The 19135-nt window shown below is 65.6% G+C and overlaps 1 protein-coding gene across 3 annotated transcripts; it reads left to right on the forward strand.

Moving 5' to 3' along the window:
- Positions 1–1194: 1194 nt before the first annotated feature.
- On the forward strand, positions 1195–15794 carry AACS (acetoacetyl-CoA synthetase). Of its 3 annotated transcripts, XM_059676250.1 has the most exons (18): positions 1395–1621; positions 4483–4586; positions 5060–5180; positions 5575–5688; positions 5926–6023; positions 6466–6580; positions 6970–7051; positions 7791–7938; positions 8300–8380; positions 9122–9246; positions 9845–9909; positions 10051–10173; positions 10855–10968; positions 11075–11200; positions 12016–12085; positions 12580–12638; positions 13654–13856; positions 14888–15794. In XM_059676250.1, exons 1-18 carry the CDS (start codon positions 1510–1512, stop codon positions 15023–15025), a joined length of 1998 nt encoding a protein of 665 aa, XP_059532233.1. In that variant the 5' UTR covers positions 1395–1509; the 3' UTR covers positions 15026–15794. The 3 variants fall into 3 exon arrangements, with proteins under 3 accessions (XP_059532235.1, XP_059532236.1, XP_059532233.1); XM_059676252.1 differs by lacking the exon at positions 13654–13856 and having other exon boundaries at positions 1195–1621; XM_059676253.1 differs by lacking the exons at positions 9122–9246; positions 9845–9909; positions 10051–10173; positions 13654–13856 and having other exon boundaries at positions 1195–1621.
- Positions 15795–19135: the final 3341 nt, after the last annotated feature.

The following is a 19135-nucleotide window of genomic DNA, read 5'->3' on the forward strand; positions in this document are numbered from 1 at the left end:
CGTGAGTCACTAAGATGAATGAAAATGGAATTTTTTTTTTTTACAGGGTAAAATTTTTATATTTAGAATGAGGCAGCTGGACTCAGTTTAGATGATTCCGATTTTGTTGGCAACATCCAAAGCATCAGAGTCCGGAGCCAGTCAAACACATGCCTTCTTCTCGCCGTCAGGCCTGATCAGGGTGTGGACCGTGGCCACCTCAGTGTCACCGAGCTTGCTCACAGCCTGTCTGACCTGGTGCTTGTTGGCCTGGACAGCCACAATGAACACTCTGTATTATTGTCTTCTATCTTCCTCATGGCTGACTCAGTAGTCAGGGGGGTTTGATGATGGCGTAGTGGTCAAGCTGGTTTCTCCTGGGTGCGCTCTTCTGAGGGTATTGAGGCTGCCCCCGAGCCTTAGTGTCTTTGGCCGTCGGAAGGTGGGTGACGTGCGGATCTTGTTTTTTTTTTGTGTGGCTGTGGACGCCTTTCAACACTGCTTTCTTTGCCTTCAAAGCCTTTGCTTTGGCTGCGGCTTTGGGAGGCGCAGGGGCTTCCTTCTTAGCTGTCGGCGCCATCTTCGTAGAAAGGGTCGAAAATGTATTTTTTTAAGAATATATTTTATTGATTTTTTTACAGAGAGGAAGGGAGAGGGATAGAGAGCTAGAAACATCGATGAGAGAGAAACATCAATCAGCTGCCTCCTGCACACTCCCTACTGGGGATGTGCCCACAACCAAGGTACATGCCCCCGGCTGGAATCGAACCCGGGACCCTTCAGTCCGCAGGCCGACGCTCCATCCACTGAGCCAAACCAGTCAGGGCAAAAATGTATTTTATATTTAATCACACCAGGGCCGATTCATTCCAAGGACAGCAGAGCCCCATCCCACTTTGTTATGAAATGCTAAAAAAAAAAAAAAAAAGCGGCCAGACCCTAGCCGGTGTGGTCCAGTGGTTGAGCATTGAGCATCGACCTAGGAACCAGGAGACCAGGGTTTGATTCCCCATTAGGGCACATGCTCGGGTTGCGGGCTCCATCCCCAGCGTGGGGCCTGCAGGAGGCAGCCGATGCATGATTCTCTCTCATCATTGATGTTTCTCTCTCTCCCTCTCTCTCTCTAAAATCAATAAAAATATATTAAAAAAAAAAAAAAAAAGAGCGAATGACTGAACCCCTGACAATCCACGGGCTCGTGGCTCTCGGGGCTGCTGGAACCGCCTCCCGCCCCAGGTGCGCGCGGGGAGCCCGGGTCCAACGCGTCTGCGCTGCCCAACCCACCGCGTGGGCGCGGGCCCGGCGCGGGGACTCCTTTGCGAGGCGCCGCACCCGCGGAAGGTTACACGCGAAAGGGGCGTGGCCACGGTGGGCGGGGCCTCCGATGGGCGGGTCCGCGGGGGCCGGCGCGCCCGGTGCCGCGTGGTGGGCGGCTGCACCCGGCTCAGTCCAGCGCCCCGCCGAGCCGCTCGCGCCCCGCCGCCTGCCCGCGCCCGCGCCCGCGCCCGCCGCCCCCCGCCCCCTGCAGCCATGTCCAACGAGATCGTGGGGTGCCGGGTGATGTGGGAGCCCGACAGCAAGAAGAACACGCAGATGGATCGCTTCCGGGCGGCCGTGGGCACCTCCTGCGGCCTGGTGCTGGGTGAGTACACCGGCGGCTCGGGGGACCCCCCGGCCCAGGGGCCCGCTTCCTGGGGCCCGCGGCGCCCCCTTGCCGGGCGTTGCTCTCAGAGCCTCCCCTAGGCATTCGAAGGGCCCCCGATGTCCGGGTTCCCCCTCCTGGGGGTTGGAGGAGCCGCTGGACTGGGGTCCCTCTCCAGGGTGTGTGGCGCCTCGCACGGTGGGGGTGGCCCCCTTGTCTGCGCGGGGCGTCCCCTCCCCACATTCAGGGCGCTGGCCTCCTGCCTGCAGCCTCTCCCGGCGTGTGGGGCGTCCTCTCCGTGGGAGGGTCCCCCCTCTGGCCTGGGGACCCCTCAGTCCACAGGGGGGGTGGTCCCCTGCTCCCGAGGTTCCTGCTTGTGGGTTGAGGTGCGCCCTGGGGTCTTGCGCTGCAGCCTGAGGCTCCCTTTCCGCCTGGCAGCCCTTCCCTCTGTTTGTGGGGTCGCTTGCCCACCCTCAGTACCCTGTGCTGCCCCCTGGTACCCCCACCCCACCCCAGGCTGACCCTGCCAGAAGCCAGGGAGGACTTCCAGGGCGCCCAGGGGCAGGAGGGTCAGGTGGGAGCCTGCCTTTGGGGTTGGGCGAACCCCTCCCCTCTGCTCACTCTCCCAGCCCCAAGGAGACCTGGAAGGGCCTCCTTCCAGCTGCACCCCAGCCACCTGGGGGGGGGGGGCTGGGAGGAGGTCTCCTTGCCTGTGTCCCCCAGCTCCTGCTGGCTTGTCCCACACCACGCTGACCCCCCCCCCCCCCAGTTTTCAGCTCCTCATGGCTTCTCCTCCCCTCTCCCCGCTGGGTGGGCTGCACCCCTCTCCTCAGTCAGCATCATCTGTCACCCGGCTTGCAGGGGGTGTCCACCTGGCTCTGCCGCCTCTCCCATCCCCCTCCACCCTGTGCACCTCCTGGGCCGGCTTCCTCTTCCTCCTCCCCTGGCTGGTCCGCCTGCTTCCTGCCTTCCCTCCCGCGCTCAGCACTCCGGCTCAGGGCCCGCTGTCGCTGCCAGAGCCCCGGGAAGCAGGTCTGACTGGTCACTCCGTGGCCCAGGGGCTCCTCGCTGACCATGGACCTGAGATGGTGCACCTGGCCCCGTCCAGGCCTGCAGAGCATGGCGGGGTCTTCTTTTTCTAAAATATATTTTGCCGAAACCGGTTTGGCTCAGTGGATAGAGCGTCGGCCTGCGGACTGAGGGGTCCCGGGTTCGGTTCCGGTCAAGGGCATGCACCTGGGTTGCGGGCGCATCCCCAGTGGGAGGTGTGCAGGAGGCAGCTGATCGATGTTTCTCTCTCATCGATGTTTCTAACTCTCTATCTCTCTCCCTTCCTCTCTGTAAAAAATCAATAAAATATTTTTAAAAAAATAAAATATATTTTTATTGGTTTATGGGGGGAAGGGAGAGGGAGAGAGAGAGAGAGAAACATCAATGAGGAGAGAGAATCTTGGATCAGCTGCCTCCTGCAGGCCCTCCCCTGGGGATCAAGCCTGTAATCCGGGCCTGTGTCCTGACTGGGAATCGAACCCTGACCTCCTGGTTCGTAGACTGACACTCAACCCCTGAGCCACGCGGGCAGGGGGGTAGGTCAGCTCTTGTTACTGCTCCCAGCAGAGCTCACTGAGGACCCCTGTCCCCCAGGCAGACCCTCGGGGGCAGCCTGCAGCCCGGCCAGCGGGCGTGGTGGCGGGCGATGCCAGGCCCTTCCTTGGGCCCCACCAGACATGCCACACGGGCCGCCCTCTCATGAGGGGAGCGCCGCCGCTTTGGGGTACATGCTCTTTGGAACGCCCGTGCCAAGTGCCTTTCTGTACACGCCAGCTGTGGGCCAGCAGCTGGGATAGTGCCAGCCCGTAGCAGGCCGCGTCCCTGTTCTCAGATAGTTCCAGTGCAGTTGGGGGTGGGAAGCTCATGCAAAAATAGCCACGCTCCGGGGTATCAGCTGCCGGGGCAGCACAGCCTACCCCCTGGTGCCTCACTGCACCCCAGGACTATCGGGGTGCCCCTTCCCAGGGCCGACAAAATCCCTGCTGAGGTTTGAAGGTGAAGGCTGGTCAGAATCCTGCGAGTGGACAGGGAGAGTGGGCAGAGGGAACGCAGGGCTTGCAAACCCAGATGCCTACGGGGCTGAGCAGGCCACGGGCATTCATGAGAGTTAATCCTGGGTGAGCTCTGTTTTTGTTTTGTTTTTTTGTAAACATGTTTTTATTGATTTCAGAGAGGAAAGGAGAGAGAGAGAAACATCCGTGATGAGAGAGAACCATGGATCGGCTGCCTCCTGCACCCCCCACACTGGGGATCAAGCCGGCAACCTGGGCCTGTGCCCTGACTCAGGAACCTTGACCTCAAATCCAACCTTGACCTCCTGGTTCATAGGTCCACGCTCAACCACTGCGCCCCGCGGGGCGGCTGACTTCACACAGCAGTGAGCCTTTCCTGGCCCCCCGCCGCGGTGCCCTGTGAGGAGAGGCTGCTATTCAGCATCTCCCTCTTACAGAGGGGAAACCGAGGCACAGCGCGGGCGGAAGTAACTGGCCTGAGGTCCACAGCTGATCAGTGGTCAAGCCCGGATCGGACCCCCGGCCTTGTGGCTGCGGGGTCCCCGGTCGTAGGCGTGCTGCCGGCTCAGACACGCACCCGCTCCTCATTGCTCTGTGCCCTGTGGGGACCAGCGGGGGTGGGTTTGCTTCAGCAGAAATCAAGATCCCCTCCGCCTGGCCGTCCTCCTCGGACACCCGGGGACCGCCCGGAGGTGCCGGGGTTCCTCAGGGTTCCTCAGGGGGGCCTGTCTGCTACGGATCTGCTCAGACTTTGCTTCTGAGGTTCACTGAGCCCTGTGCCCTTGACGCTATTTCCAGGCAATTACCACGACCTGTACCAGTGGTCAGTGGAGTCCTATGCAGACTTCTGGGCCGAATTCTGGACATTCAGTGGCATTGTGTCTTCGCGCATGTATGACGAGGTAAGGGGGGGTTCTTGTCACGTGTCATCTTTATGGTTCTGTTCCAAAGTGAAGTGTTCATTTTTAGCCTTTCTCTCTCTTTCTTTCTTTCCTTCTTTTTTTTTTTTTTAAAAAATACATTGTTATTGACTTCAGAGAGGGAGAGAGAAACATCCGTGATGAGAGAGAACCATGGATCGGCTGCCTCCTGCATGCCTCGCCCGCCTGGGGATGGAGCCTGCAACCCGGGCCTGTGCCCTGACCGGGAATCGAACCGTGGCCTCCTGGTTCCCAGGCCCACGCTCAGCCCCTGAGCCACGCCGGCCGGGCTCACTCTATCTTGTGTGGGGAGAAGGCGGAAGCCCCAACTTCCTAGTTGAGGCCCGTTCAGGGTTTCGTCTGTAAAAGGGGGGGTAGGGGGCCTCGGGCTTCCTGGGACGAGGCGTCTCGGCTCTTCATTCGCCCTGTGTGCCTGCTCCCTGTCTCCCCCGTAGGTGGTGGACCCCTCCAAAGGGGTGGCGGACGTCCCCGAGTGGTTCGCGGGCAGCCGTCTGAACTACGCGGAGAACCTGCTGCGGCACCCGGAGAACGACAAGGTCGCCCTCTACGTGGCCAGTGAGTCCCGGAGCCACGCCCACGTCCTCGCTGCCCTCCTCCCGCCCTCCTGGGGGTGTCACTCAGGTGCCAGCACAGGAGCCTTTCGCAGAATCACCCCATGGGCGCGTGGGCCTGAGTGGGTGTCAGCACAGTCACAGGCCGTGAAGCCGTCACCCCTGTCCGCTTCCAGATCTTTTCTTTTTAACATATTTTTATTGTTTTCCGAGAGGAAGGGAGAGGGAGAGAGAGAAACATCAGTGATGAGAGAGAATCATGGATCGGCCGCCTCCTGCACGCCCCCCCCCCCCCATTGGGGATGGAGCCTGCAGCCCTGCATGTGCCCTGACCGACCGGGAATCGAACCCTGACCTCCTGGTTCCTAGGCCGCGCGACCGTCCTTTTTCTCTTCCAGGGGAGGGCAGGGAGGAGGTCGTGAAGGTGACCTTTGAGGAGCTGCGGCAGCAGGTGGCGTTGTTCGCGGCCGCGATGCGGAAAATGGGCGTGAGGAAAGGAGACCGGGTCGTGGGTGAGTGTTTCGGGGAGAGAGCGAGGCAGAGGGAGGGGCCTGGGTGTGTCTCTCCGGGGCGAGCCCGTGGGCACTCAGCTGTGTTTGCCAAGCGGGCGGAGAGCCGGTGGCCTTATCGCAGGCCAGCCATCGGGGCCAGGCCCTGTCCGCCCGTTTCAGTGGCAGGCAGGACCGGCTGGGAGCCCGGCTCGGCGTCGGCCCAGAAAGCCCCAGCCCACGGCCTCTCCCGCCCTGCAGGCTACCTGCCCAACAGCGAGCACGCCGTGGAGGCCATGCTGGCCGCAGCGAGCATCGGCGCCATCTGGAGCGCCACGTCCCCCGACTTTGGGGTGAACGTGAGTCGGGGTCCCCATGGGAGGGAGGGTCCCTGGGCCCATGCGTGCCCGGGGTGTGCAGCCCGGTCCCCAGGGCCCTCTGTGCGGCCACGCGAGCCGCTTGGGGCCAGCGGGGTCCACGCGGGAGGTGCGGGGGGCTGGGACCGGGTCCCTGGGCGCCTCAGCACAGCGGGGAGGGGAGGCCTCTGGGCGAGAAGGCAGCGTGGGGTCCAGGGCCGGGCAGGCGGCTCGGCCGCCTCCTGGGAACGGCGCTGACCCACCCGCGGGGCCGGTCACGTTGGCTACAGTGACTGGGGGACTGGGGTTTACGGAGTCAAACTGGAACGTTCTGGGAGCCAATGGGGAGGAAGTTGGGAGCTGTGTGTGGTCTGGGGCGTGGGCGTGGCCCCGGAGCTGCCGAGGGCGCACCCGGGGTGACCCGCCTCCCCTCCCCTCCCCTCAGGGTGTCCTGGACCGGTTTTCCCAAATCCAGCCGAAGCTCATCTTCTCCGTGGAGGCCGTGGTGTACAACGGCAAGGTGCACGGCCACCTGGACAAGCTGCAGCAGGTGGTGAAAGGTGCGGTGGGGCTGAGCTGGCCTCGGGGGAGGGCAGGGCGGGGCGCAGAGATGGGAACCCCCAGGACTCACCGAGGCCTTTGCAAGCTGCAAACAGTTCCCTGAGGCCTGGCCCGCGTGGCTCAGGGGTCGAGCATCGATCTATGAACCAGGAGGTCAGGGTTTGATTCCCGGTCAGGGCACAGGCCTGGGTTTCGGGCTTGATCCCCAGTGGGGGGCGTGCAGGAGGCAGCGGATCCATGACTCTCATCATGGATGTTTCTCTCTCTCCCTCTTCCTTCCTCTCTGAGTCAATAAAAACATATTAAACAAACAAGAACCCTGTGGACCCCGTGCCAGACGCTGCGCCAGACGCGCCAGTGCCTGTCACTCGGTTTGCTCCTCCCCCAGGGCTGCCGGACCTGGAGAAGGTGGTGGTGATCCCCTACGTCGCCCCCCGGGAGGAGGTGGACATCTCCAAGGTCCCCGGCAGGTGGGTTGGCCTCGCGGTGGGCCGTGCACTGCGGACCGCGGGGGAGAAAGGCGTTTTCTCTGGACGCAGCGATTGGATGGGCGCCTGTGCATGGGGTGCGTGCGGGAGGCGGGGTGAGGGGCAAACAGGCGGGGCGCCCGGGCTCTGCACGAAGCACCTCTCAACCTCCCTCAGCAGCTCCCTGCCCAGCAGCCACAGGTAGCGCTCAGAGCCCCTTCTCCACGGTGGTATTTGTGGAAGCACTTTATTATTGTTGTTGTTATTATTATTTATTTTAAAGTATTTTTACTGATTTCAGAGAGGAAGGGAGGGGAGGGAGAGAGAGAGAAACATCAATGAGGAGAGAGAAGCACTGACCGGCAGCCTCCCGCACGCCCCCCGCTGGGGATGGAGCCCGCAACCCGGGCCTGTGCCCCGACTGGGAATCGAACTGTGACCTCCTGGTTCCTGGGTCCCGCTCACCCACTGAGCCTGGACGGCCGGGCTGTTGCAGCGCTTTAGGAAAGAGCCAGCCCGCCGCTGTCGGCTCTGTTAGCAGCTGGAAATGGTCACCTGTGCCCCCGGCTGCCCCCCAGGTCCCCGAGGTTGGGAGGCGCGGCTTCTCCCCTCCCTGGCTTCCCCTCCGGAAGGAAGGGCTCGTTTCCCAGGAGCCCAGGCCCTGGCCCCGCCCGGCTGGACCGGAGGGAGCGGGGGCCGCGTGGGGCGGAGGGCGTGTCACTGACCCCGGTCTCGCCCGCAGCGTGTTTCTGGATGACTTCCTGGCGACCGGGAAAGGGGACCAGGCGCCCCAGCTGGAGTTCGAGCAGCTGCCCTTCAGCCACCCACTGTTCATCATGTTCTCCTCGGGCACCACGGGCGCGCCCAAGTGCATGGTGCACTCCGCGGGGGTAGGGCTCCCGCCGGCTCCCCGTCCTCCCACCGACCCGTCCTCCTAGGCATCTGGGATGGAGCCGGCGTGGGGAGCTGCTGTGCCCGGGGCTGGGCGGGGCACCGCGGTGGTGGGCACACGCTCCAGGCCCGCAGCCGCTTCTCCTATTGCCCCTGGCCTCCTTGCGGGCCACCTGGCAGCTCCCTCCACACCTGGCTTTCCAGTGCCTCCCAGCATCTGGGTTAGACCCGCGCATAGCCCTTGTCCCTACCCGCCCCCCCCAGTGCTCCTGCCCCCCCCACCCCCGTTCCTGCCCCCAGTGCTCCTGCCCCCGCCTCTGCGGCGCTCACGGGGCCTCCCCCCCCCCCCCCCCCCCGCAGGGCACCCTCATCCAGCACCTGAAGGAGCACATTCTCCACGGCGACATGAGCAGCAGCGACATCCTCCTCTATTACACCACGGTGAGCGCGGGGGTGAGGGTGGGGGGGGCTGTGGGGGAGGGGGGAGCGGGCTGTGGGGGAGGGGGGGAGCGGGCTGTGGGGGAGGGGGGCTGTGGGGGAGGGGGGAAGCGGGCTGTGGGGGAGTGGGCCGTGGCTCCGGGAGACACAGTGGGGGGCTGTGCTCAGAGGGGCGCCCGTCCCCGCGGCTTTGGGCTCAGCTTTGGCGTCCTCACCTCCTGGCCTCCCTGGGGGCAGGTGTCAGCCGTGAGCCGCCCACCCCCTCGGCTGCAGGTGGAGCGGCTTCCCCTGGCCACTCGCTCGCCGCTGCGCTTCCCCTGAGCCTCCAGCAGGAGGCAGCCTCGCCCACACCCTGACGTTGGCCTCAGGGCCCCTGGGTCTGGAAATGAATGGTGTTGGGGCCGGGAGGTCTGTGGCTGTTAGGGCAGCAGTAAGACGTGTCTGCAGGTGGCTCGCCCAGTTACAGCCACAGCTGGGGACCCGGGTGTGGGGACCAGGCCGCCGAGGGAGGCTGCGCGGGGAGAGCACAGCTGCCCCCACGCCCGGGAGCCGGGCCCCCTGTCCGTGTCCCGGGAGCGAGGGAGTGTGGCCTACGGTGCCACCCGCCATGCCTGCGTCCTGGCCTCGCCTCGGCCCCGCCGGCTGCCCGCTGATCTCGGTGCCTCTCGCTGAGCGTGTGCCCCGGAACCACCCACAGAGGTGGCTGACCCGCGCTCTGTCTGTCCGTCCGTCCGCCCGCTGCAGGTGGGCTGGATGATGTGGAACTGGATGGTGTCCGCGCTGGCCACGGGCGCCGCGCTGGTCCTGTACGACGGCTCCCCGCTGGTGCCCACGCCCAACGTGCTCTGGGACCTGGTGGACAGGCTCGGGTAAGCTGACCACACCCTGCACCCCCACCCGCACCCCCGCTGGCCGGGACCCTCACCCGTGTGCTCAGCTTTCTCTGCCCTGCGCGAGTCATGGCTGCCTGGCGGCTCTGGGCTGGGGGCGGTGGGATCTGAGGAACAGAGTTGAAGCCAGTCCTGCCCTCCTGGTCCCTGGGGCTGTGAAACCTGGAAGGAGGAGGCGCCCCGCCCCTCTAAGCCCCTCCTCCCGGTAGGAGGTGGCCCCGCCCCTCTAAGCCCCTCCTCCGGGTCCCTGTGGGGAGCTGTCAGGCTGACTCCCCAGCGATTCCTTTGCTGCTGGCTTCGCGCTCACCACAGAGCCGAGGGGCTGGGCGTCAGCCGCGCTCTGTGCACGGAGGGCAAACCGCACCGCTGGCATTTTTAAACCCTCGGCCATTAACATTTCAATATTTAAATCGTGACATTTGGCTCCTCGTCTCAGCCAGGGAGGCTCCTCCCTAACGAGACCAAAAGGTTAATCATGTCCCGGGAACGAGTATCCGTTCAGCCGGGTTGGGCACACGGGTCGGAGGGGAGGAACCTCGAGGAGCTCGGGGTGACCCCTTTCTCTCCTGTGCCCCAGCATCACCATCCTGGGAACCGGGGCCAAGTGGCTGTCGGTGCTGGAGGAGAGAGACCTGAAGCCAGGTGAGCCCCTGACCGCCAGCCAGGGAGGCAGTCCCCTCACCCCCCCCACCCCGGAGGCCGCCCTCCCCCCCCCCTTCCCGCAGGGAGGGAAGCCAGCCCGCCGGTGCAGGCGGGGTTTCACCTCTCTGCTTCCTCACGCAGCGGAAACGCACAGTCTGCAGACGCTGCACACGATCCTGTCCACGGGCTCCCCGCTCAAAGCGCAGAGCTACGAGTACGTGTACACCTGCGTCAAGAGCAGCGTCCTGCTGGGCTCCATCTCAGGTGCGGCCGCCGGGGCTGGAGGCCGGGGGGCCGGGGCCGGGGCCCTGCAGGCTCAGTGGGGTGGGCGCCCGACCAGGCTGGTCCCCAGGAGCCTGCGCACGCCTGCTGGCCCAGCGGCGCCTGCAGGTGGGATCTGATGGGCGAAGCACCCCTTTCCCGTGAGCCTGAGTCTCACCTTCCCGCGGGAGCCCGAGAGGAGGTTCATTCAGGCTCCACTACCGCAGGGCGACGGTCGGAGAGTCACCCCAACACAGGAGGCCTGCGCCTCGGTCTCGTCTCCTCTCCATTTCTCCCGTGAAGCTGCCCCTCTGTCTAGAACTTTCCAGTATTTTTTCCAGTATTTATATATATATATATACTTGTATTGATGTCAGAGACAGGAAGGAAGAAGGGGAGAGAAGCGTCCATGATGAGAGAGAATCATGGGTCGGCTGCCTCCTGCTCGCCCCCCACTGGGGATGGAGCCCACAACCGGGCCTGTGCCCTGACGGAACCGAACCGGGACCTCCTGGTCCCTGGGCCACCGCTGGTCCACTGAGCCCCGCCGGGCGGGCCGGGCCGTGGCCGTGCGCACGGGGAGGAGCGGGCTGTGCTGTGGGGTCTTCCTCCTCGTCGCTCACTGTGAGAAACAAGCTCTTGGTCTCCGTTCTCTCACTCGGAGTCCGTCTCTCGCTGTCGCAGGCGGCACCGACATCATCTCCTGCTTCATGGGCCAGAACGTCTCTCTCCCCGTCTACAAAGGCGAGATCCAGGCCCGCAACCTGGGCATGGCCGTGGAGGCCTGGGACGAGGCAGGTACGGCGCAGCCGCCTCGGGACGGGGTGCGAGGGGTGACATGGGAGCGCGGGGCGGGGCGGCTCGGCGCCGGCTGCGTGTCCTCGGCTGACCTCCCCTCCCCCAGGCAGGGCCGTCTGGGGCGAGAGCGGCGAGCTGGTGTGCACCCGGCCCTTCCCCTGCCAGCCCACGCACTTCTGGAACGACGAGGCGGGCAGCAAGTACCGCAAGGCCTACTTCTCCAAGTTCCCCGGTAGGCGGGCCTGTGGGTCCAATTCCGGGCGTCCCCTCCCCGTGCCCCTACCCCCGACAGCTCCCCCACCTCTCGCCCCTCCCGCAGCCCAGAGAGGCCGCACCCACACAGCTCCTGGCGCCCGGGGCCGGACGCGAACTCTGGGGAGCACCTCGTCCCTTCCGCGGGAAGCGTCCTGTGCGCGGGAATCTGGGCTCAGCCTCATCTTGACCACGTCTGTGCCCAGAGCCCGTGGCCCCACGTGGCCCCAGCCACACGATGGCCTGCTCGCTCAGAGAGAGGGCCCCTGCCAGGGGGTTGCCGCCTGGGCCTCTGCCTTCGGTCTCACACCCCGTCCCCCAGTCCCCACAGAGATGTCAGGCACGGCTTTCTGGGCCGGAATGGTTCGGGCTGCCAGCCACCCGCACAGACGCACACCTCGCGGGCGCCTTGCCCTGAGCAGGAGGCGCTGGTTTAAGCTCCGCTGCCCGCCGCCCTTAGCCACTCGGCCAGCGGCGGTAGAGCTGGGACCTCAGCGCCGTCTGTCCAGGGATGTTTGTGCGAAGCGCTTGCTTCCTGCAGGCTCTAGAGCAAGCATGTCAAACTCATGCCCGTGGGCCGCATGCCTCGTTTGTTTGGCCCGTGTTAGCCTTTGAGTTTGACATGCTTGCTCTAGAGGGAATCTGATTGGGCATAAACCACAGGTGGAGAATCAGAACAGGCAGGTGACAGGCACCCTTGCCCTGTCCCACCCCCACCCCATACCATGCGGTTTCCAGCCGGGCTCCTGGGTTACCCCTTCCCCTCGGGGTGACCCAGCGCCTCTGCTGCCGCAGGAGTCTGGGCGCATGGCGACTACTGCAAGATCAACCCCAAGACGGGGGGCATCATCATGCTGGGCCGCAGGTGAGGGTCTGGTCGCCCCCCTTCCCTGGAGCCCCTCTTCCTGAGGCCGCCGCCTGTGTCAGCTTCCCACGGGCCTGGCTCACCTTCCTGGGCTGGGAGCTGGGGGTGGGGGTGGGGGGTGGGGGGTGGGGTGGTGGTGGGGGCGTAGGGAGAGGCCCGCACCAGAGGCACTGTGGGTGACCATCACAGGCGGCAGCTCTCCGGTCGGGGCTCGTGGGTCCTGGGGCCCCCACAGCGGGAGGGACCCTGCACGGGGAGGCGCAGCGAGGGGCCAGGGTATCGGCACGAGGGGGCTGCCTCGGTATCTGGCTCTGAGTTTAGGGGAGGGAGGGAGAGAGGGCTGGTCGGGATCAGAAGAGGGGACGCGAGCCTTCCATGGCCGGCTGTGTGGAAAGGGGGTGCCCACCACGCGGGCCCCCTCTGCTCCACGCCTCGCTCCTCCGGGACTGGCTCGCTCAGGAGCCGCTCTGCGTTCACGCCCCGTCTCTCCCCAGCGACGGCACGCTCAACCCCAACGGAGTGCGCTTCGGCAGCTCGGAGATCTATAACATCGGTAGGCGCTCCCTCTCCAGTCGTGCTCCAGTCCCCGGGAGGGAGGGTGTCCTGCGGGGAGCCCCGAGGTCAGCTTCCCCACGACCTCCCCTCTGGCCCCGCGCCTCCCACTGAGTCGGACACGGATGAGCGTGTCCTTCCCGGGATGTGCCTCGTCCCCGTCGCTTGCAGCTCCCGGGACCTCAGGAGGGGGCTCTTTGGGGGTCCCCGGCCCAGCCCCCCTCCCCTGCCCCCCCAGCCCTCCCCCCGTCGCTGCCCTGCTCCTGCTGAGCTGTGTGAGGTTGGTTACCTGTGCCTGCTCCTTGCGAGTGAGGGTACAGAGCACAGAGAGGTTGCACGAGTGCTGAAGGTCACACAGCACCACACAGGGCGCCAAATACAGGGTGGGCCCTTGGGCCTCACAGCTGCACGCCCCCCACTGGGGATGGAGCCCGCAACCCGGGCATGGGCCCCCACCGGGAATCGAACCGTGACCTCCTGGTTCATAGGTTGACGCTCAACCACTGAGCCACGCTGGCCGGGCTTTACATTTTTTAAATTTAAATTGATGAATCCTCACCTGAGGATATTTTTCCCATTAATTTGTTTAGAGTGGAAGGGAGGGGGAGAGAGAGAAAAACATTGATGTGAGAGAGACACATGGATTGGTTGCCGCCTGCATGGCCCGACTGGAGCCAGAGATGGAACCTGCAACCCAGGTACATGCCCTTGACCGGGAATCGACCCTGTGACCCTTCAGTGCCGGGGCCGAGGCTCTAACCACTGAGAACACTGGCCCGGACAAGCCTCCTTAAAAAAACTTAATCTTAGAGTCAGGGCCACACGTGCCTCCTCCTCGGAGACCATCCAGCTTAAGGGGGCGCTGTCTCCCCGGCGGGGTGATTGTCCACCTGTCCCCGCACCCCCAGGGCTACCACCGGGAGGGCTGGGGGAAGGGCCCGGCTCCCCTGCGCCTCTCCCCGGGGCCGGGCCGGCCCGCAGCGGCCGCGTGGCTGAAGCCTGGCCCCGTCCCGCAGTGGAGGCCTTCGAGGAGGTGAGCGACAGCCTGTGCGTCCCGCAGCACAGCCGGGACGGCGAGGAGCGCGTGGTGCTGTTCCTGCGCATGGCGGCCGGCCACGCCTTCCGGCCTGCCCTGGTGCAGCGCATCCGCGACGCCATCCGCAGCGGCCTGTCCGCCCGGCACGTGCCCAGCCTCATCCTGGAGACCAAGGGCATCCCGGTGCGTACGGCCCCCCCCCGCCCTCCGCCCCCCCACCCCCCGTCCCCCGCCCCCTGCCCCCGCCGCACCGCCTGCGCACTGGCACCTCCCGTGGGCCCACGCGCTTGGGACTCATCGCCAGGCTGGCTCGGGCTTTATATAGAGCTTGTCCCTGTTGCCTGGTAACAAGTCCTTTTTCCCCTGCCACCCCCCCCTTTTTAACCCTTCCTAAATCACACCACAAAGCACCTTCTGCTACACGCCCCTGTTCAGAGAGCAAGGAGGCCCAGCCCTGCACCCCCTGCACCCCTCGTCCCCCGGCTTTTCCCCCGCGTTCCCCATGCGGTTTTAGCGGGTTCTCGGAATTCCCAGTGAGACTCACTCCAGCCGCTCTCGCCGGTTCATTTGAAGTTCCGCCTGGCAATGACCTGCGTCTATTTAGAGGCCTGAGCGCTGTCCGTGCACCCCCCCCCCCCAACCCCCGTGTGTGAGTGGGGTCGGATCACAGCACCAGGGGTCTGTCAGCTGAGAGAGGGAAGTGCTGTGCACATGTGTGTGCACGCGTGTATACACAGCCATCTAAAGCTGTTCCCGCGGCCAGCAGGTGGCGCTGCGGCCCCGCCCCGCGTTCACTGCGGGCTGGCTCCTGTTTAAACGGGGCGCATACAGTTGCTTTCCGTTTGGTCACGCAGGGGTGTATGTGCCCACAGCTTGGGCGTCCTCCCCCTCCCTCGGCTCTCGGTGACTGTGGGGACGCCCCTGGCCAGGAAGCAGCCGCGGCTCCCCTGGCATCCACGCTGGTTTTGTCGGCTGGTGGGGGGTCCGGATGACCAGCTCCCGCGGCCAGCCCTGTCCTTCCCTGTCCTTCCGCGGGCGCTCGGACGCGCATAAAGCTCGCCGTCGGGCGGGCGCTGGGCTGACGGCTGAGGGCGCCGCCGTGACCCGCGCCCCTTCAGGCCCAGGCTGGGGCTGGTCTCCGGTGGGAGGCGCGGGGCGGGCGGAGCGAGGGGCTCCTCCCCTGGGGGTTAACCGCCTGTCCCCTCCGCCCGCAGTACACCCTCAACGGCAAGAAGGTGGAAGTGGCTGTGAAGCAGGTCATCGCGGGGAAGGCCGTGGACCACCGCGGCGCCTTCTCCAACCCGGAGACCCTGGAGCTGTACCGCCACGTGCCCGAGCTGCAGGGCTTCTGAGCGCGGCCCCAGCCCTGCGTGCGCCCCCAGCACCCGCGGCGGCGCTGTAAGGCTGGGGTCCAGGACATGGCCCAGACCCGCGGCTCTGGGGGCCGGGGGCTGGGGAGGAACCTGCCCTCCATCCGGGAGGGCCTGGTCTGCCCGCGCAGTGCGTGGACCTGCCCTGGAGGCCGGGGTGCGGGCCGGGCGTGGCAGTGAGTGTGGAGGGTGTCCGTGCTGGGCCCGCAGCCCCTCTCGGCCTCCCCCGCGGCCCGCTCCGCGCTGTTCAGGTGCGGATCTGCGCCTCCGGCTCCGGCCGCTGGTCCTCAGGGCCGTCTGTCGGGGTTGCCAGGACCCGGCGGCCGACCGCGTGCGCCTCCTGGCGGTGGAGGGGACACGCCATTCCCGGTGGGCGCGGCCCTGGAGCAGGCGGTCCCGCCGCGGAGGGAGTGGGCCTCTGGCTGCATCCGGCGTTATTCAGGGACCGAACGGATTAACGTCTCAAGTGACCTGTCTGGTGCGCGGGCGCTTGGCGAGCTGGCTGTCCCTCCTGAGCGCGCCCCGGGCGGCGGGCTCCTCGCTCCTCGGGTCGGAGATGGTGACCCTCCGGCCAGCGCGCCCGGGCCAAGGTCGGCGGTGTCGTGTTCTTCCTCTTCCGCTGGGCGCTTGTGTCCACTTCGTGTCCTTTGCACGGAGCGCAGTGACGGACTTTGCTGAATCCCTTTCCTGATCACACGCCTGTAGGGGAAGGTGCCCCGGAAGGCAGTGCAATAAACACGTGTGCTCCACCCGTGCCGCGTGCTCGCGTGTTTTCTCGGAAGGGGCGTCGGCTCCGCAGGCAGGAGGCGGGCTGGGCGTGGGGACGGCAGGAGCCCGCCATGTCCCCCCCCCCCCCCCCCAGCCATCCATTCGTGGGAAGCACAGCCGGGGCGCTGCCTTCAGAGCCGGCTGCCTGGGCTCAAGTCCCGGCTGGACCAGCTGGGCCCCTCGGTCCGTGGAACCCGCCTGGAACACGGGACCGTGGAGACACGCCAACCTGGCGATAGGAACAGCAGTCTCCAGCCGGGGCCCAGGGCGCAGGTCTCGGTGGCACCCGGTTCCCGCTTGGCCCCGCTCCTGTCTGGTTGTTTGGATCCAGTTTAGAATCTGGGAGGTTTCACCGCTGCTCTTGAAATCGCCTGGTCGGAAGTTCACACCGGCTGACCGCCTGCACCACGGGGCACCCTTCGAAGGCCTTGACATGCTTTGTTTATTTATTTAATTAAAAAAATGATTTTAGAGAGGAAGAGGGAGAGAGAAACATCCAAGGGAGAGAGACATCCGTCAGCTGCCTCCTGCACGCTCCCCCTGCGGGGGATGGAGCCCACACCCCGGGCCTGTGCCCTGACCTGGATCCAGCCAATGACCGTGCCCTGCAGGGGACGGAGCCCAACCAGGAGCCACAGCGGCCAGGGCTGGGGGCGGTTCTCGAATGTCGAGATGGAGGAACACACGTCAGACCGCAGTGCAATCATCAATCGCCGTGTACGTCTCCAAGGCACCAGCCCTCTCGTGCTGTGGCCTCCAGTCAGATTTGGGGGGACCAATTCGTGTGTCAGAAACGCTAGAAGCCAGCGCCCTCGGCCAGCCTGGCTGAAACGGCGGCTTTTAAGGAGGGAGTTGTTTAAGCCTCCAGACGTGGCGCGGGCAGAGGCTGCCATGGCGGCCAGGGACGTGGGAGTCGTCACTTTTCTCAGGGTGGGTGCGTTTCTGGGGCTCCCCCTCCCCTGTCCGGGCGCCGAGCCCTCCCCCAGCCCCTCTCCCCCCCCCTCCCCCCCCACGGGCGTCAGGGGCTCGCCCGAGTATGTGACACATAATTGCTTTCATGTTCCGCCCGGCACGCACGCGTCGATGGCCGCGGCGCAGATGTGACAATTCTATTAGGCCCGGTGTCCGCATGGCTGACCTTGCAAATTGAATCCCGGGGGTCAGGCCTTCCGCCCGCGGCTAGATTTCATGTTCCCGGCGCGGGGAGGGCCTGGGCGGTGGGGCTGAGGTTTCGGGGCCGGGCACCTGACCCTCCCGTCCTGTCTTCTCCCCCTCCATTCCCCAGGCAGACAGACGGCCGCCCCATGCATGGCCCCGCCGGCCCTGGCGGTGCGCGCCTCCCTGTGTCTCTCTGTCTCTCACTCTGTGCGTCTCTTTCTCACTCTGTCTGTTTTTCCTTCTTTCGTTCTGTCTCTGTCTGCCTCTCACTCACTCTCTCTGCTGTCTCCCGGGCACTCAGCGGGTCTCTGCTCCCAGTTCTCCCCGCAGCGTCCCCCCAGCTCCGAGCTGTGCGCAGGCGCCTCTTCCGATGGCGGACGGATTTGAGTTGCGGGCCCGGTGCGTGTCAGACACGAGCTGTCTTTGTCCTGACGGGAGGCGCTCAGAGTCTCAGAGTCTCAGAGTCTCCTCCGGGTCCGTGGAGACGCCCGGGGTGTCCACGCCCGGGGTGTCCGAGCCCGGACAGTGCGATGGCTGACCTGGGGCTTCATCTGCAGGCTCGGGCCCCGGCTCAGCCTGGGAGCCGGGAAAGCCGGGCCTTCTGGATCCGGGACGGCTGAGCCCCGAGGCCAGAGGCCGCCTCGCAGGAGCTTGAGTCACAGTCACGAGGGAGGCGTTCTGGGCACCGCGGCCACGGAGCCACGGAGCCGGGCGCACCCTCAGCCGGGAGCGGGGAGCAGCGGGGCGGCCGGCACTGCGTTACTGGATGATGGTGGAGCTCAGGCTGCTGAGAGGCGCAAGGCCGCACCCAGAGCCGCAAGGCCGCACCCAGAGCCGAGCAGAGCCAGCTGGAGGCCGTGTGGGTCCTGCGCCCCGCGAACGCCCAGGACTTGGCCCGTTTACGGGCCTCTGGTCCTCCCCCCGCCGAGTGCCAGCTTCCCTCCAGCAGCGAGTTCGGTCTCGTGCCCTGGACACCCCAGCACCTACGGGGGTGCCTGGCGCACAGTAGGGCTAACACACATCTGGCCGAAGAACGAATGAGTCAGGTTTAAGGAGGGCAGTTTAGACTGTCTTTCCTCTCTCTCTCTCTCTCTCTCTCTCTCTCTCTCTCTCTCTCTCTCTCTCTTGTGGAGGAAAAAACCCAAACAGGCACGTCTCCCTCCCACAGCCTCTTATGTAACCAGCCTCCCCGGGCGGGCGTGCCAGCTGCTCTGGTCTCTCCCTCGGAGGCACCGCCCCCCCCCCCCCCCCCCCACCTGGCAGCCCGGAGCCTGGCTTCGCTGCAGCAGGACTAGGGGCTCCTGCAGGGGCCGGGGTGGCCCTGGGGCGGGCGGGGGGGGGGGGTGCTGACCTCCGCCCCAGGAGTCACGCGTGTGGGAAGGTGCCTCCCACGGCCAGTGCATCTGCAGTCGCACCCCTGTTTGTCTGTCTGTGATTTCCCCACGCGCTCTCTCTCTTATGCAATTAAGAGCGATTTCCACTTCAGGTGGTTCGTCGGACCTGATGAACTTGTAAATGTCAAGGTCACTGCAGGGCCCTGTGGGTCCAAGGAGGCTTGCAGCCGGGGGCTTACACCTGGGCATTCACTAAACTGGGGGCGACCCCCGCCCCCCCCCAGGGCGCCATGGCCTGGGGCTGCCACGGCTCAGCACGTGGGCTCTGAGAGGCGCCTCACTGGACAGGAAATACGCGTTTTTCTGTGTTTCCGCTGCCGCTGGACAGAGGCTGTTGTGCTGAGAGGTTTTGCATCCGGTCCATTTGGGTTTCCGGGGGTCCGGGACCCGCCTCCGCCCAGCGGGCTGCTGTGGGTTAAAGTGTCCCAATAGCAGGGCTGGAGCCGTCGGGGCATCATCACCTCAGGGGGCGGGAGGCCTGGAGGCAGATCCTGTGGGGTTCACACCGGGGCCCGGGGATTCTCATGTTCTCACGGCCCAACAGGCTGCCGGTGCACCCGTCACACCTCACTCACAGGGCACAGGGTGCCCACAGGCCCCTGCGCTCCACTGGCCGGGACTGGGTCAGTGCCTCCTGCAGAACAGCCCCGCCCAAGGCACGTGGAGGGGACTCACTCCCCTGCCCAGGGCTGAGGGCTGCCACTCACATGGGGGTGGGGGGCTGCTGGGCAGGAAGACAGGCAGCCAGTGTCCGGGGGTCGGGCCTTGGGCT

This window comes from Myotis daubentonii, chromosome 19 (assembly GCF_963259705.1).
Source record: "Myotis daubentonii chromosome 19, mMyoDau2.1, whole genome shotgun sequence".
Taxonomy (NCBI): domain Eukaryota; kingdom Metazoa; phylum Chordata; class Mammalia; order Chiroptera; family Vespertilionidae; genus Myotis; species Myotis daubentonii.